At 35.5% G+C, this 16,498-nt stretch overlaps 1 protein-coding gene across 2 annotated transcripts in view; it reads left to right on the top strand.

Annotated features, from left to right (window-relative positions):
* Positions 1-16,498, top strand: part of CRPPA (CDP-L-ribitol pyrophosphorylase A) — a 223,323-nt gene that overhangs the window by 13,431 nt on the left and 193,394 nt on the right. For both annotated transcript variants that reach the window (XM_066238591.1, XM_066238590.1), the window contains exon 2: positions 89-365. In XM_066238591.1, the coding sequence (XP_066094688.1) occupies positions 89-365 (277 nt within the window). The remainder of the gene's footprint in view (positions 1-88; positions 366-16,498) is intronic.

Below are 16,498 nucleotides of genomic sequence, written 5' to 3'. Positions count from 1 at the left end.
TTTAGTAAACATTCAGTTTTCTGTTATCAGCTAACTTAAAGTTGTATCGAATCAATCTGTATGAAACGTGAACATCCTTTCCTTGTAGAGTCTGCTGGATAAAGGACATTGTCGTGGCAGTAACTGGAGAGAACCTGGAAACAATGAAGAGTATCATTCAGAGGTACCAGCACAAACGCATCTCACTGGTCGAAGCTGGAGTGACCCGCCACAGGTCCATTTTCAACGGACTAAAAGCACTGGCCGAGGATCAGCCAGACTCGAAGCTCTCGAAGCCGGAAGTGGTGATTATCCACGATGCTGTGAGACCTTTTGTTGAGGAAGATGTCCTCCTTAAAGTCACCACAGCTGCTAAGGAACATGGGGTAAGTGTTCATCCTTTTGAGAATGGATAAAAGAGGCAAACACTGCAGAGTGGTTCATTTGCTGAATTTTGATGGAATTATATTTAAATGTCAAGTTATTTAAGATGGGCATGATGATCTAAAGATGTTAAAGTAATTTGTTTTAGGAACTTTATAGTATTATAGATTGAATTTATCTTTGCTATAGTAATGTATTATCATAATGTAATATGGGCTCTTTGGAGAGGTATATAATAATAATATCATTAGAGTATGGAAAATGTTTAAAAAATCACTCAAAAGTAGAAGATATATATGTATCTTATGCTTTTATATATCATATATATAAAACATTTTTATCATGTGTGTGTATATACACACACACATATACATATATATACATACATACACAAAAATCGGACACATCGCATTCTAATTTTGTGTTTTGAATTTTCAGAAGTGGTTTATTTTCTAACAAAACATCCTGGTGAGATTTTTGCATAAAATTAATCATCTTTAGATGACAGAATTTGTTTTTACTTCTATTTCACCAAAATAAACACAGGATTGCAAAAGAGCTATTGTAATCTCTAGACCATCTGTCTTTTTCTTTTCTCCTTCTTATATTACCAGGTAAAATTCTAGAAATAAAGTAATAGATATAAAACTTTTGTTTTAGTCTAAATTGGAGAATGAAAAGTAATTATTGCACAGACCTGTTTTCTGTGGAGTCTGACAGACTCGATCCCTCCCAATTCTCAGTTTTGCTAATTATTAGTGGTATAGTGTGTTCCACTTCTCAACCTCTTTGGACCTGTTTTCCTTACTTGTAAAAATATATATGCTAATACTTGTAAGGTTTTGGGGGTAGAGAATTTATAGATTTAGTAAAATTCTAAGTACTTAAATATGGTACTATTTTAAGATGAATTATAACATTTATGTAATAGTTTCCTCCAAGGATTCTAGAATAATGGAAGGAATCATCTAATCCTTCCTAGCCATCCAGGAGGCCAAGATATAAAACATTCATCTGGGAAAGACAGTCTATGACTTCTCTTAAATGAGTTATGTGTATTTGGATCATATAGTTAAGAACTTGTCCCTAATTTCTTTTCTTCTTTCTACAACACAGATGTATTTAAATTTAGACCTGTATACAACTTCCGTAGATTAAATGAAACATTTTGATTTCTTTAACATTGACTTCCAAGTGGTATTTTGATGTAATGAAAACTGTGGTCCAGGAACAGTAGTGACTGCAAATCTTTCTCCTGGTTCCTCTGCTTCTCCTGGGACCCCCTTCTCCTTCTCCAGGCTCCTCAGTGGTGGTGAAGACAATGTGATCAGTTACAAGAGTGTTGAGGAGGAATAAAGGAGCAAAGAATTTATAACTCTTAGGAATATGAATAAAATTTTACAATTTGGAAAACTTCCTCGGGAAGGCTATATAATTTGGGCAGATAGTTAGAACTTTTAATCCATATCAAATACACATAAAAAGTTCGGCGCTTTGCCTGTGTTACCTTTGGGGACAATATCGCTCAAACTCACTATAAAATTTGCACATATTTGAAATTTTTTGTTGTTGAGTGTTATATTTGAGAGAGATCATTTATAGGAGATTGTTTATAAAGTGATTCCTTTGGGCATATGTCTGAAAAGGCAAAACAGGCTTTTTATCTTGCTTCACTTAATATGCTAAGAATACCATTGTTTGACAGGTAACTTAATAAAATATCAAAATGCATAGCAGTTAGTGTTAATGTTTGCAGATTTCTTGGAATTTCTTTTAGATTCTTTCTGATTTTAAATTTGTTAATCAGAATGTAATTTGTAAGCTTCAGTAACATTATGCATCCTAAATAAAACCAACGAGTTATATTTTAATGAAATCTGTGAAACTTTCTGATTATATTAAGAACCTGGTTTAAGCAAAACTTTACAACTAATTTGTTTTGAATTAAGCTTCATAAATCTGGTCTCTTTTAGAAATATTGCACTGTTTTTTGATAATGTTATGGTATAATTTTCAAAAAAGTACAAAATCATGAGTTTCCTACAGTATAAATGAGCATGTATTGAGGATATGACTTAACTCACTAAGGAGGGGACAAGACATGTCACAATCCAGACAAGCACAACTTTTTATGGAATAAAGCATGGGTCCCCAAACTTTTTACACAGGGGGCCAGTTCACTGTCCCTCAGACTGTTGGAGGGCCGGACTATAAAGAAAACTATGAACAAATCCCTATGCACACTGCACATATCTTATTTTAAAGTAAAAAAAAAAACAGAACGGGAACAAATACAATATTTTAAATAAAGAACAAGTAAATTTAAATCAACAAACTGACCAGTATTTCAATGGGAACCACGCTCCTCTCACTGACCACCAGTGAAAGAGGTGCCCCTTTCGGAAGTGCGGTGGGGGTCGGATAAATGGCCTCAGGGGGCTGCATGTGGCCTGCGGGCTGTAGTTTGGGGACCCCTGGAATAAAGGAATGTTGAAATGAATGCACAAAGAGGCAAAATTGCTTTTCCAAGAAGGGAGGGTGTCAACTGAACCTCCAATGGACAGAAATTATTTGTATGTTTATAGGCAAGAGTGATTTTTGCATTGCTATCAGTTTTCTATAACTTCTAAGAGCTATGAAAGAGCTCAAAGGCAGTGAAAGATTAGAGCGAGCTACTCTGGAAGGGCCTGCTCTAAACAACATTTTCTTTTGGAGACACTCAAATACACTTTGCTTATTCTAAAGTTCTTTTTAATGGTTAAGATAGTGATCCAATAGCCTCAGAAAATCCAGGCACTACTTCCTGCCAACCCTCATACTGTTCTAATCATAAAAACATAAATGCAATTAATAGAGACTTGTACTCATGGTTGAAGTTCTTACATTGGTGGGATGTATTGGCATCTTTTATAACCATTGGCCAATGAGTGATGGCTGCTTAGTCAAAGGCACTTCACAATTTGTTTTTCATGGATTTCTTTGAACTCCTTTGGTCTCTTAACTTTTCTTTTATGAAAAAGAACTGATTTTCTTCTTTTCTTAGCCCCTGAACTGATTTTCTTCTTTTCTTAGCCCCTAATTTTCAAGCTCTACCAAAAGTTCTCATTCAGATAAGTCATTTTCTAACTAAGCTACACAGTGTGACAGCCCCTTAGGTGGTAAACATGCTAGAGAGAAGTGTGATATTGTAAACAATTCAAAACAATTCATGAGGATTATTACCTCAAGAGACTAAATGACCAAACTTTAGGCTGATGATTGAGTTGCCTACATACAGAACCTGAAAGTATCATCAGGACACAGTTTCCCTTCATTGTGTATACACCATTCTTGAACTCTACAGATTTGATATGACCACCATAGGACCAGCAGTGAAATCCTTTTAGTGTTATTCTTTTTACAATTGATAATAGTTTGTCTGAATATAAAATTCTAAGGCTACAGCCCCCCCCCAATACTTTGAGGAGGATATATACTAGATCATTATTTCCTGGCTTTTGTCCAGCTTTTGAGAAGGTGACTAACCAATCTACTTTCATCTCTTGAAAGAAATCTGCCTTTTCTCTTTGATTGATATAATATATCTTATGATTTATTTTTCATAGATATTGGGCACTGTCTTTATGATGCATCTAGCTAAGGATTATTTTTCTCATTTTGTTTTGGATTTATTGTCCTTTATAAATTTTATGATTCATATATTTTTTATCAATTCTGGAAAGCTATCAACCATTTTATAATTGAATATTGATTCTGCCCCAGTTCCTATTGCACAGCTTGTCTCCTTTCTCTTAATGGATCACTGTATGTATGATTGACCTTCTTATCCTGTCCTCGTGTCTCCTGACATATTTTTATTTTCCATTTTCTTTATTTTTATTATTTTGTGGACTGCCTCCTGGGTAATTTCAGTGTTTATTTCATTCATTTTTTAGCTCTACCTAATCTTGTATTTAAGGATTTTAAAAATTCTAATATATATATTTTTAATTTCTAGGAGTTCCATTGATACTTCTTTAAATGTAATTTGTCCTATTTTATTATTTTTTTAAATTTTATATCTTTCAATATTTAAACATAACTTAAAACAGTGCATTTGCTGATATCTATTTTAACTCTCATAGACACACTGTTATTTCTCAAATATCTATCTCATTCTTGGGTTTTTCTCTCTTGAATTCCAGACTTTTTACATTTAACCTCCAACTGAACAGAACCACTCTTTTTCCAGTGTGTATGGAATCATGTGTAGGTCAGAATCCAATAATCTTCCATGACCTCTTTCCTTGACTTTTATCCTGTAGATTATAGGGAGTCATTGATTTTCTGCAGGGAATAACATGATCAGATTTAAATTTTATAAATGTGACTGTTTGTGGGTTTGGTTGATGGATTAGGTCAGTGGTGGTCAACCTGGTCCTTACCACCCACTAGTGGGCATTCCAGCTTTCATGGTGGGTGGTAGTGGAGCAACCAAAATATAAACAAAAAGATAGATTTAACTACAGTAAGTTGTTTTATAAAGATTTATTCTGCCAAACTTAGCGAAAATTCGACATAAAATATTTGGTAAGTAATTATTATTATATGCTTTAACTTGCTGTAACTCTGCTTTATAAATTTTATAAAGTAAAGTTACTTCCCTACTTTATAAATCACCATTACTGTGCAACCGGTGGGCGGTTAGAAAATTTTACTACTAACAGAGATACAAAAGTGGGCAGTAGGTATAAAAAGGTTGACTACCCCTAGATTACAAGAATAGTTTTAGGGAAGTGAACTTAGTTCAGAAACTACAGTTATGATAGAGTTGAGTGATGATAGCTTATCTATGCGAGGTAAGATGGAAAGTGGAAGTGGTTATAAATGCTTAGGGAACTGGGTTGACTGAATCTAACTGATTGGATAGTGTGTGAACCATTAAAAGACATGTATTTTGTGTACTTTTATTTTTCCTCCCTTTCTCAGACAGTTGGCCTCAACATGTCTTCTCCCAAAATCCCTGTAGTCCTGATCTCCCCACCCCCACACCCCTCCAATGTTTTGTGATACTACAGTTTAGACACTAACTTTCTTGCCTCTCTGCAGACCTACTGATGGAAATAGTATTTTTCTAAGAGTTCTAATTGCCTGGGACCCTTTGGGCACTATTTATGATACATCTTAATGAATGCTCATAAAACCAGGTCCCTTATACTTACCTCTTGTATTGGGTTGTTTTCTAATATTTAAAGCAACAGGGATTTTTGCATCTGAGAGCAGCTGCACATCAGAATATCTTTCTGTATTTGAATATTGATATGGCACAAGGTTTCTCAAGCTTGGCACGACTGACATTTTGGGTACGATAATTCTTTGTTGTGGAAGGTTGTCATGGGTGCTGTGTGATGGTTAATGGCATTCTTGTTTATATCCCCAACCTCAACATCAGTTATGTAGGAGATAATAAACTTACAGGGTTAGACCATAATTAATCATAGTACTACACATGATTTTATCCTTCTTTCTTTTCAGTTTCTGCCATTTTATTGAGATATAATTAATATAAAGCACTAAATAAGTGTAAGATGTACACCATAATGACTTACATAGATTGTGAAATGATCACCACCTTGTAAAGCCAGTAGCCACGGCCACCATCACAGCCGCCTGGCCAGTGCAGGTTCGCATTTGATTTGGATGGATGGTAATGAAACAACAGAGCCAATAACTGGTGGGCCATTAGCTTTAATCCTAGCTTGAACCTGGTGGGCAAGAAATACACACAGTGGGAAAACTCTTCCCTTTCCATTCAGGGCTCCCAAAGCCACTGACTCATCCGAGTTTCCTAGAATCAAAGGTTTCTAGCTCACCAGCCTTATTCACCTCTGTTCCCCATCACCTTCTTTTTGCACAAACTCTGCACAAACTGGCTTCTCCTTCAGCACTCTGCCATCTTGGCTGCTTCTCTTCTCCTCCATGTGGCCTTTCTCTGCTCTCTCTCCATGGGCTCTTCCTAGAACGTAATCACTCTTCTCCGGAACAACGTGATCTCTCCTTTTAAAACCTTTTGGCGCGAAAGCCCTCCCTAACACACATTAATATAATCACGCCCATCCCAAGCAAGAAGGGCAACTAATATTATCACCTGGGCGACAGGCTTCCACGTGGGCAGTGCCATCTTTAACAAAGTGAGCATAATATATTTTATCTGCCCAATACACCTTATTTCCTTTTTTAAGGTAAATAATTGTCTTTATAATTTAGTGAGGAGTTGAGTATAATGTCAGTTTTAAAATTGCTGTGGATATTTTGTTTCTTAATAGTGGTAGAATCTTATAGAGGACTTAATATCAAAGGTGTATGCAGTCATCATTTCTTATATAAGAAGAATATATATTTCTTCCTTAAACATTAACACGTTTTTAGTTAGAAAATTTTTGAGTCATCTTATAAAGAGAAATTGAAATTATATAATAACCAGAAACTGACATGCGGTGTGTGGGTGTGTTTGTATGTGATCTCTTTGGATTCTGCATCATGACTATATTTATCAGTGATTGATAGCACTTTGGAACTGCTATGCAGCTTAGTGTATGTATACCAGGGAGAAGGAACTTCCCCGCTACTCAGTTTTCTGACTTTATGCAGTATATTCTGGGCGTGTTCTAAAATAGAGATGGAAAATCACTTTGCAGATATTGACTGGATTTGGAAATTTGACACTAGGTAGAAGCAACCATAGCTAATACTCTCTTGTACTTAATCCCTGTTGGAAAGTTTCATCGTTGGCAAGGTGCTGAGGGTCAGAGTTAAGTTCTGCATGGGGTTCGGGTAGTGAGCTCTCCTGGGTCATTGGATCTCCTGTCATTATTTATTGGAGAGGCACTTTGGTGCTGAGTTAAGTCCTAGCTCTAAGAAGTGAGTTACAATTTGGTGGGGATTTTAGGCTTATAGTGACAAAGATTTAAATGTCTGGAGAAGGTGCTGAATTATTCCCTGACTGACATGTACAAGGTGAAACTTGATCAGGTTCTGATACTGGAGAAGATACTTTTTAAAAAAAGCTTTTGTTTTACTACGTGACTTGAAATTACCAAAACCTGTATATCTGTTCACTGAATTACTTTAAGATGAAGTTGGAGAAGGGATGAATCAAGGCAAGATGAGTATATCTAGGGATTAAACTGAAATAAAGCTTATGTATCCAAGTGTAATATACCTGATCCCATTAGATTTAAATTAAATGTTACTAGTTTAACTTCCAGGAATTAAAGTTCACTGCAGGGTGGGGCAAAAGTAGATTTACAGTTAGGAGTATGTAAATCACAGTTTATTCTTGTATTTTTTTTATTAATTATTGTATTATTCCATAAGAAAAATTATAAACCTACATTTTCTCCTACCTAATATGTAAAGTGGGGGGCTCCTTATTTTTTTTTTTTCTGCATATTTACTTTAAGGGGAGTTTTGCAGTGACATAGTAACTTGGACAGAGGTTTTCCTAAAATACCTATATTACTATATTGAATGAATAATAGATTCTTTTAATTTCTCAGAAACAGAGATTGAAAATATTCTATTATAAAATATTCAAAATCTTTTAATTGTTAATGATTAGCTTTGAAGATGCTATTCTGTAAATATTTATTAAGTAGTCTTTGTTTTTCATAAAGAGAACTCAGCTAACTGAAATTATAATTACAGGGTCGGAGGATTTCTCTTGTACGTTGTCATAATTAGCCTGAATGCAGATGCCTGAGGAGGAATGCGTGTTAGCACCTGCTGTGTGGATGGGTGATAAGTATTGTTCAATTTTGCTTTTAGAAAGTAAACAATAGAGATGGGACTCATTATCCCACACTGTATGATTTATATCTATGATAATTTCCATGCATTGACATGTGGAAATACTTTGATAGATTAGCCTGAGAGGCAAGTAATCACGGTGGTGCTGAGCTGGTAAGCTTCTATTCAGGGCTTATTATGCTAATTCCAAAGGAGACATTGTATTTGATAACTTGGGAATCACGCTTCATATAACAGACTTCCCAGATCACTGTATTTGTGAGGAACTGTCTTTGTCCATACTCGTGCTATAATTTGATGCTTTGAATTTCAAAAAAGATCATGTAAGTGAGGATTCATTGCATGTTTGTGTTGGAACAGATGTCCCTTCCCGTGGAAATAGATGTGGAGAGCATGTCTGTTAGCATTAGCGTCTTTCTCTGTATCTGTAGTCAGAGAAAAGAAGGGTCAGCACAGGAGTGATTTTCACTTATGATCCTTTCCCTAGGCCCTTTGCTTACTTAGTAAGACCCTGGAAACTGGTAGTCACCTTGTGTTTTCAATTGTCTTCATATTGCACTACTTTCTAAGTGATCTTTTGGATTTCATAGACGAGGACCTACTGATTCTTGAAATTTACCCATTCGACCATGACTTCTCAAATATGTATGATTTCTGGTCTTGAGAAATTAGTTTTTAATAATCAAAAACTATGAGTCCATAAATATACATTTTAGGAATTTTATTTTTAAAAATACTGAAAACATGCAGAAACCTTTGGGCACCTCCACATCTCCCACCTGGTCTAGTAAATAAAACGTTACTGGTCACTATGAACCTGTGTCCGTGCCCTGATCTAACTTGCTCCTCCCACATGGAGAAACACTACGCTTTGTTTTAATTGCCCTCTTGCTTTTTTCTTTAGTTTTGTAGCATGTATCCCTAGTGAATATTTGTTATGTTTGTATTTGTTTTAAAATTTAATTTTTGAGGTATAATCGACATGTAGTTAACATTTATTTGTATGATTTTTCTTATGTTTTGCATGTATCTTGACGGCACTTTCGTTTTGCACAACATATTTGGGGAAATAAATCTGTGCAGCTGTAGTTCATTCATGATCACTATACCACAATTTATCTATTTGCAGTTGAACTTTTTTTTTTTTTGCTAATGCAAACATAGTTTGCATGAACATTGTTATGTGTATCGTCTGATGCAGGTAGGGCAAGGATTTTTCTGGAGTCAAGATATATTTAGGTTATCAGCTTTACCAGATGATGTTGAATTTTATTTCATTTTAATGAATCTTCTTTTCCAAGTGAGAGGAGGGGAGATAGAGAGACAGACTCCTGCATGTGCCCCAACCAGGATCCACCTGGCAACCCCCACCTGGGGCAGATGCTCTGCTTATCTGGAGCCATGCCAGCAACTGAGCTATTTCTAGCACCTGAGGGGAAGCTCTGCGGAACCATCCTCAGTGCCGTGGTTGATGCATTCTAACCAATTGAGCCATGTCTGCAGGAGGGGAAGAGAGAGAGAGAGAGAGAAAGGGGAGGGGTGAGTGGTAGAGAAGCAGATGGTTGCTTTCTGTGTGCCCTGACTGGGAATTGAACTTGGAACATCCACATGCTGGGGCCAACACTGCTACTGAACCAAGCAGCCAGGGCCAAATTATTTTTAAAACTTACATCAAATTGCATTTTTACCAATAGTGTTTAATGAAAGTGTGAGTTGCCTTACATTTTCACCATTACTTTGTATTTTTAGACTTATTTTTTCATGATCCCATTAGTATAAAATGCTTTCTCTTTGTGGTTGAAGTTAGCATTTTGTTAATAATTGAGCATTTTAAAAATATATTAATGGGCTTTAAATTGCCCATGTAAGTCTTTTGCTCCTGTTTTTATTGTTAAAATAAATACTGATTTGTAGGAGTTATTCTGAATACTAATATATACTTTATGACTCATATATGCTTCATAACTATTTTCTCCCAGTCTTTCTTTTTTAAAATATATCCTATTTTGTGATGAACAAGCATTTTTTATTTTAATGTCAAAATTAGTAATGTCTTCCTTTATTGCCTTTGATTTTTGTTTGGGGTCTGAGGAGAGAGGATGGGGCTTTGATTATAACAGTGGAGGCACTGAAAGTGGGGAGATTTGGGATCTCTTGAAGCTGATGGGCTTGCTGATGGATTGGCTATGGAGTATGAAGAGGGGGATCAATGCTGACCTTCAAGGATTTCGGTAAGAATAACTGGATGCACAGAGTGGACATTTATGTAGGCGGGGAAGTCTATAGAGGAGCAGCTTTAGGGTATGTGGTGTGGGTAAAACCAAAACTTTGATTTCAGTATGTTACAGTCGAGATGTGTGTTTTGATCTGAGTGTAGATGTTAAGCAGGTATTTGGTTATACAAGTCCAGAGTTCAAGAGAAAATTCTAGGCTGGATATATAGATTTGGTTGCCCTATATAGATGGTATTTGAAGCCACATCGGACTCTCTGAGGTTACCTTAAGAATGAGTGTAGCTAGAGAAGTCTGAGGTCTGAGCTCTGGAACATTTTTTACTGTTTAGAATGAAAATATAAAGATCTAGGATTTCGAATGGGAAGGTGGGAGGGTTTGTTTAGTGAAAGCCAAATGAACAAGTGATCTCAAGGAGACAAAGAGCTGTCTGTTAGATTTGGCATTGGCGACTTTGGTAAAGGCACTTGTGTGGAGTTATGGAGGTTGAAATAGATTCCAGAGAGCCTGGGAGGAGAGAAACATTGCAGATATGGAGTAGCACAGGTAATTCTTTCAAAGAGTTTTGCTTTAAATTTGGAGAAATTTGTATTCGTTGGAGGAAGACACGTGGTCGAAAGAGGGCTGATTTAATTGTGGGAGATGTAACAGAATGCTTGTATTCTAATGGAGGCAATGTAGTAATGGAATAAAAATTGATGAGGTAGGAGAGAAAGAAGTCTATTGCTACAGAGAAGTACCTAGGAGGGAATGTTTGCCGGTAGGTGGGGAGAGTGGATGGCCCTTACATAGAGCTGAGAAATGTTTGATAGTTTTTAGAGTATAAGTTTTGCACTATTTTTGTTTAATGTATCCCCAAGTGTTCTTTTTGAAGCTGTTGTAATGATCTTTTAATTTAATTTTTGGATTGTTTAATGATAGCATATGGAAATGCAGTTCATTTTTATATATTGAACTTGTTTTCTGCATGCTTGCTGAATTGTTTATTAGTTCTGATAGTTTTTAGTGGACTCATTAGGATTTTCTATAGACAAGATCCTGTCATTTCGAAGTAGAGATAGTTTTACTTTTTTGGGATGCCATTTATTATATTTTCTTGCTTAGTCGCCTCAACTAGAACTTCTAGTACAGTATTGAATATAAGTGGTGACAGTGGACATCCTTGTTATGTTCTAATGTTAAAGGAAAAACATTGACACTTTTATCATTAAGTATGATGTTGACTGTGGGTTTTCATAGATGTCCTTTGTCAGGGTGAGCAAGTTCTCTTTTGATTCTAATTTGTCGTGTGCTTTTTTTTTTTCGTGAAGGACTGTTGGATTTTTTTCAGGTGCTTTTTCCGTATCTGTGGAGATATCCATTCATTTTGTCCCTTATTCTATTAATGTGGTATATTAAATCGATTTCAGTATGTTGAACATATTTGGCATTCCTGGATAAATTCCACTTGATTATGGTGCATAATACTTTTTATATGTTGCCAAATTTTGTCTAATAGTATTTTGTTGAAATTTTTTATAACTATATTCATCAGAAATATAGTTATGCAGTTGTTGTTTTTTTTTGTTATGTCTTTGTCTGGTTTTTGTATTAGGGGAATATTTGTCTTATAAAATGAGTTGCGAAGTGTTCTTTACTATTTTGGGGGGGATAATGTGAGGAATTGGTGTAAGTAAACTCCCACATGTTTGCTATAATTAACACATGAGGCCATCTGGCCTGGACTTTTTCTTTGTGGGAAATTTTGAAAATTTCTTTTTTTTTTTTTTTTTAATAAATTTTTATTAATGGTAATGGGATGACATTAATAAATCAGGGTACTTATATTCAAAGAAAACATGTCTAGGTTATTTTGTCATCAAATTATGTTGCAAACCCCTCGCCCAAAGTCAGATTGTCCTCCGTCACCCTCTATCTAGTTCTCTGTGCCCCTCCCCCTCCCTCTAACTCTCTCCCTCCCTCCCTCCCATGTCCTCCCTCCCCCCCCACCCTTGGTAACCACCACACTCTTGTCCATGTCTCTTAGTCTCATTTTTATGTTCCACCAATGTATGGAATCATGTAGTTCTTGTTTTGTTCTGATTTGCTTATTTCACTCCTTATAATGTTATCAAGATCCCACCATTTTGCTGTAAATGATCTGATGTCATCATTTCTTATGGCTGAGTAGTATTCCATAGTGTATATGTGCCACATCTTCTTTATCCAGTCTTCTATTGAAGGACCTTTTGGTTGTTTCCATGTCTTGGCCACTGTGAACAGTGCTGCAATGAACATGGGGCTACATGTGTCTTCACGTATCAATGTTTCTGAGGTTTTGGGGTATATACCCAGTAGAGGGATTGCTGGGTCATAAGGTAGTTCTATTTGCAGTTTTTTGAGGAACCACCATACTTTCCTCCATAATGGTTGTACTACTTTACAGTCCCACCAACAGTGAATGAGGGTTCCTTTTTCTCCACAGCCTCTCCAACATTTGCTATTACCCGTCTTGTGGATAATAGCTAATCTAACAGGGGTGAGGTGGTATCTCATTGTAGTTTTGATTTGCATTTCTCTAATAACTAATGAAGCTGAGCATCTTTTCATATATCTGTTGGCCATTTGTATCTCTTCCTGGGAGAAGTGTCTGTTCATGTCCTCTTCCCATTTTTTTATTGGATTGTTTGTTTGCTTGTTGTTGAGTTTTATGAGTTCTTTGTAAATTTTGGATATTAGGCCCTTATCTGAGCTGTCATTTGAAAATATCAGTTCCCATATAGTTGGCTGTCTGTTTATTTTGATATCAGTTTCTCTTGCTGAGCAAAAACTTTTAATTCTGATGTAGTCCCATTCATTTATCTTTGCCTTCACTTCTCTTGCCATTGGAGTCAAGTTCATAAAATGTTCTTTAAAACCCAGGTCCATGATTTTAGTACCTATGTCTTCTTCTATGTACTTTATTGTTTCAGGTCTTATATTTAGGTCTTTGATCCATTTTGAATTAATTTTAGTACACGGGGACAGGCTGTAGTCGAGTTTCATTCTTTTGCATGTGGCTTTCCAGTTTTCCCAACACCATTTGTTGAAGAGGCTTTCTTTTCTCCATTGTGTGTTGTTGGCCCCTTTATCAAAGATTATTTGACCATATATATGTGGTTTTATTTCTGGGCTTTCTATTCTGTTCCATTAATCTGAGTGTCTATTTTTCTGCCAATACCATGCTGTTTTGATTATCGTGGCCCTATAATATAGTTTAAAGTCAGGTATTGTAATGCCCCCAGCTTCATTCTTTTTCCTTAGGATTGTTTTGGCTATTCGGGGTTTTTTATAGTTCCATATAAATCTGATGATTTTTTGTTCCATTTCTTTAAAAAATCTCATAGGGATTTTGATGGGAATTGCATTAAATTTGTATATTGCTTTGGGTAATATGGCCATTTTGATTATATTTATTCTTCCTCTCCAAGAACAAGGAATATTTTTCCATCTCATTGTATCTTTTTCGATTTCCCTTAACAATACTTTGTAATTTTCATTGTATAGGTCCTTTACGTTCTTTGTTATGTTTATTCCTAGGTATTTTATTTTTTTTGTTGCAATCGTGAAGGGGATTATTTTTTTGAGTTCGTTTTCTAATATTTCATTGTTGGCATATAGAAAGGCTATGGACTTTTGTATGTTAATTTTGTATCCTGCGACCTTACTGTATTGGTTTATTGTTTCTAATAATCTTTTTGTGGAGTCCTTCGGGTTTTCGATGTATAGGATCATATCATCAGCAAAAAGTGATACCTTTACTTCTTCTTTTCTGATATGGATGCCTTTTATTTCTTTGTCTTGTCTGATTGCTCTGGCCAGAACTTCTAGCACCACGTTGAATAAGAGTGGAGAGAGTGGACAACCCTGTCGTGTTCCTGATTTAAGGTAGAAAGTCCTCAGTTTTATGCCGTTTAATAGGATGTTGGCTGATGGTTTATCATATATGGCCTTTATCATGTTGAGATATTTTCCTTCTATACCCATTTTGTTGAGAGTCTTAAACATAAAATTGTGTTGTATTTTATCAAAAGCCTTTTCTGCATCTATTGATAAGATCATGTGGGTTTTGTTCTTTGTTTTGTTGATATGGTGTATTACGTTAACCGTTTTGCGTATGTTGAACCATCCTTGAGATTCTGGGATGAATCCCACTTGATCATGATGTATTATTTTTTTAATATGTTGTTGTATTCGGTTTGCCAGTATTTTGTTTAGTATTTTAGCATCTGTATTCATTAGAGATATTGGTCTGTAGTTTTCTTTCTTTGTGCCATCCTTGCCAGGTTTTGGTATGAGGGTTATGTTGGCCTCATAAAATGTGTTTGGAAGTATTGCTTCTTCTTCAATTTTTTGGAAGACTTTGAGTAGAATAGGAACCAAGTCTTCTTTGAATGTTTGATAGAATTCACTAGTATAACCGTCTGGGCCTGGACTTTTATTTTTGGGGAGATTTTTAATAGTTTTTTCTATTTCCTCCCTGCTGATTGGTCTGTTTAGGCTTTCTGCTTCTTCATGACTCAGTCTAGGAAGGTTGTATTGTTCTAGGAATTTATCCATTTCTTCTAGATTGTTGTATTTGGTGGCATATAATTTTTCATAGTATTCTACAATAATTCTTTGTATTTCTATGATGTCTGTGGTGATCTCTCCTCTTTCATTTTGGATTTTATTTATTTGAGTCCTGTGTCTTTTTTCCTTGGTGAGTCTTGCCAAGGGTTTGTCAATTTTGTTGATCTTTTCAAAGAACCAGCTCCTTGTTTTATTGATTTTTTCTATAGTTTTTCTGTTCTCTATTTCATTTATTTCTGCTCTGATTTTTATTATCTCCTTTCTTCGGCTGGTTTTGGGTTGTCTTTGTTCTTCTTTTTCTAGTTCCTTAAGGTGTGAAGTTAAGTGGTTTACTTCGGCTCTCTCTTGTTTGTTCATATAGGCCTGAAGTGATATGAACTTTCCTCTTATTACTGCTTTTGCTGCATCCCAGAGATTCTGATATGTCGTATTTTCATTTTCATTTGTCTGTATATATCTTTTGATTTCTGCGCTTATTTCTTCTTTGACCCATTCATTTTTTAGAAGTATGTTGTTTAGTTTCCACATTTTTGTGGGTTTTTCCCCCTCTTTTTTGCAGTTGAATTCTAGTTTCAAGGCTTTATGATCAGAAAATATGCTTGGTACAATTTCAATTTTTCTAAATTTGCTGATATTGTCTTTGTGGCCCAACATATGGTCAATTCTTGAGAATGTTCCATGTACACTAGAGAAAAATGTATACTCTGTCGCTTTGGGATGAAGTGTCCTGTAGATGTCTATCATATCCTGGTGTTCTAGTATTTCGTTTAAGGCCACTATATCTTTATTGATTCTCTGTTTGGATGACCGATCTAGAGCCGTCAGCGGTGTATTGAGGTCTCCAAGTATGATTGTATTTTTGTTAGTTTTTGTTTTAAGGTCAATAAGTAGCTGTCTTATATATTTTGGTGCTCCTTGGTTTGGTGCATATATATTAAGGATTGTTATGTCTTCTTGATTCAACTTCCCCTTAATCATTATGAAATGACCATTTTTGTCTCTGAGTACTTTTTCTGTCTTGTAGTCAGCATTATTAGATATGAGTATTGCTACGCCTGCTTTTTTTTGGGTGTTGTTTGCTTGGAGTATTGTTTTCCAGCCTTTCACTTTGAATTTGTTTTTATCCTTGTTGCTTAGATGTGTTTCTTGTAGGCAGCATATAGTTGGATTTTCTTTTTTAATCCATTCTGCTACTCTGTGTCTTTTTATTGGTAAGTTTAATCCATTTACATTTAGTGTAATTATTGACACTTGTGGGTTCCCTACTGCCATTTTATAAATTGCTTTCTGTTAGTTTTGTATCTAGTTTGATTCTTCTCTTTTGTTTTTCTATCATTTGTTTTTGTTTGTTTGTGTTCCATACTTCTTTCCTCTGTTGCTACCTTTTTTAAGTCAAGTGTTTTTGTGGTGGTTTTTTTAAGGGTGGTTACCATTAAGTAATGAAAAGGGTACCTACCATATTCATTGTAGTACCCTATCTTATAAGTATTTCTGCACTTCATCATCCTTTGCTACTGTTAATCTC

This window comes from Saccopteryx bilineata, chromosome 7 (genome assembly GCF_036850765.1).
Source record: "Saccopteryx bilineata isolate mSacBil1 chromosome 7, mSacBil1_pri_phased_curated, whole genome shotgun sequence".
NCBI classification, from domain to species: domain Eukaryota; kingdom Metazoa; phylum Chordata; class Mammalia; order Chiroptera; family Emballonuridae; genus Saccopteryx; species Saccopteryx bilineata.
The sequence above is the reverse complement of the archived record's forward strand: the minus strand, read 5'-3'. Positions and strand labels throughout refer to the sequence as shown.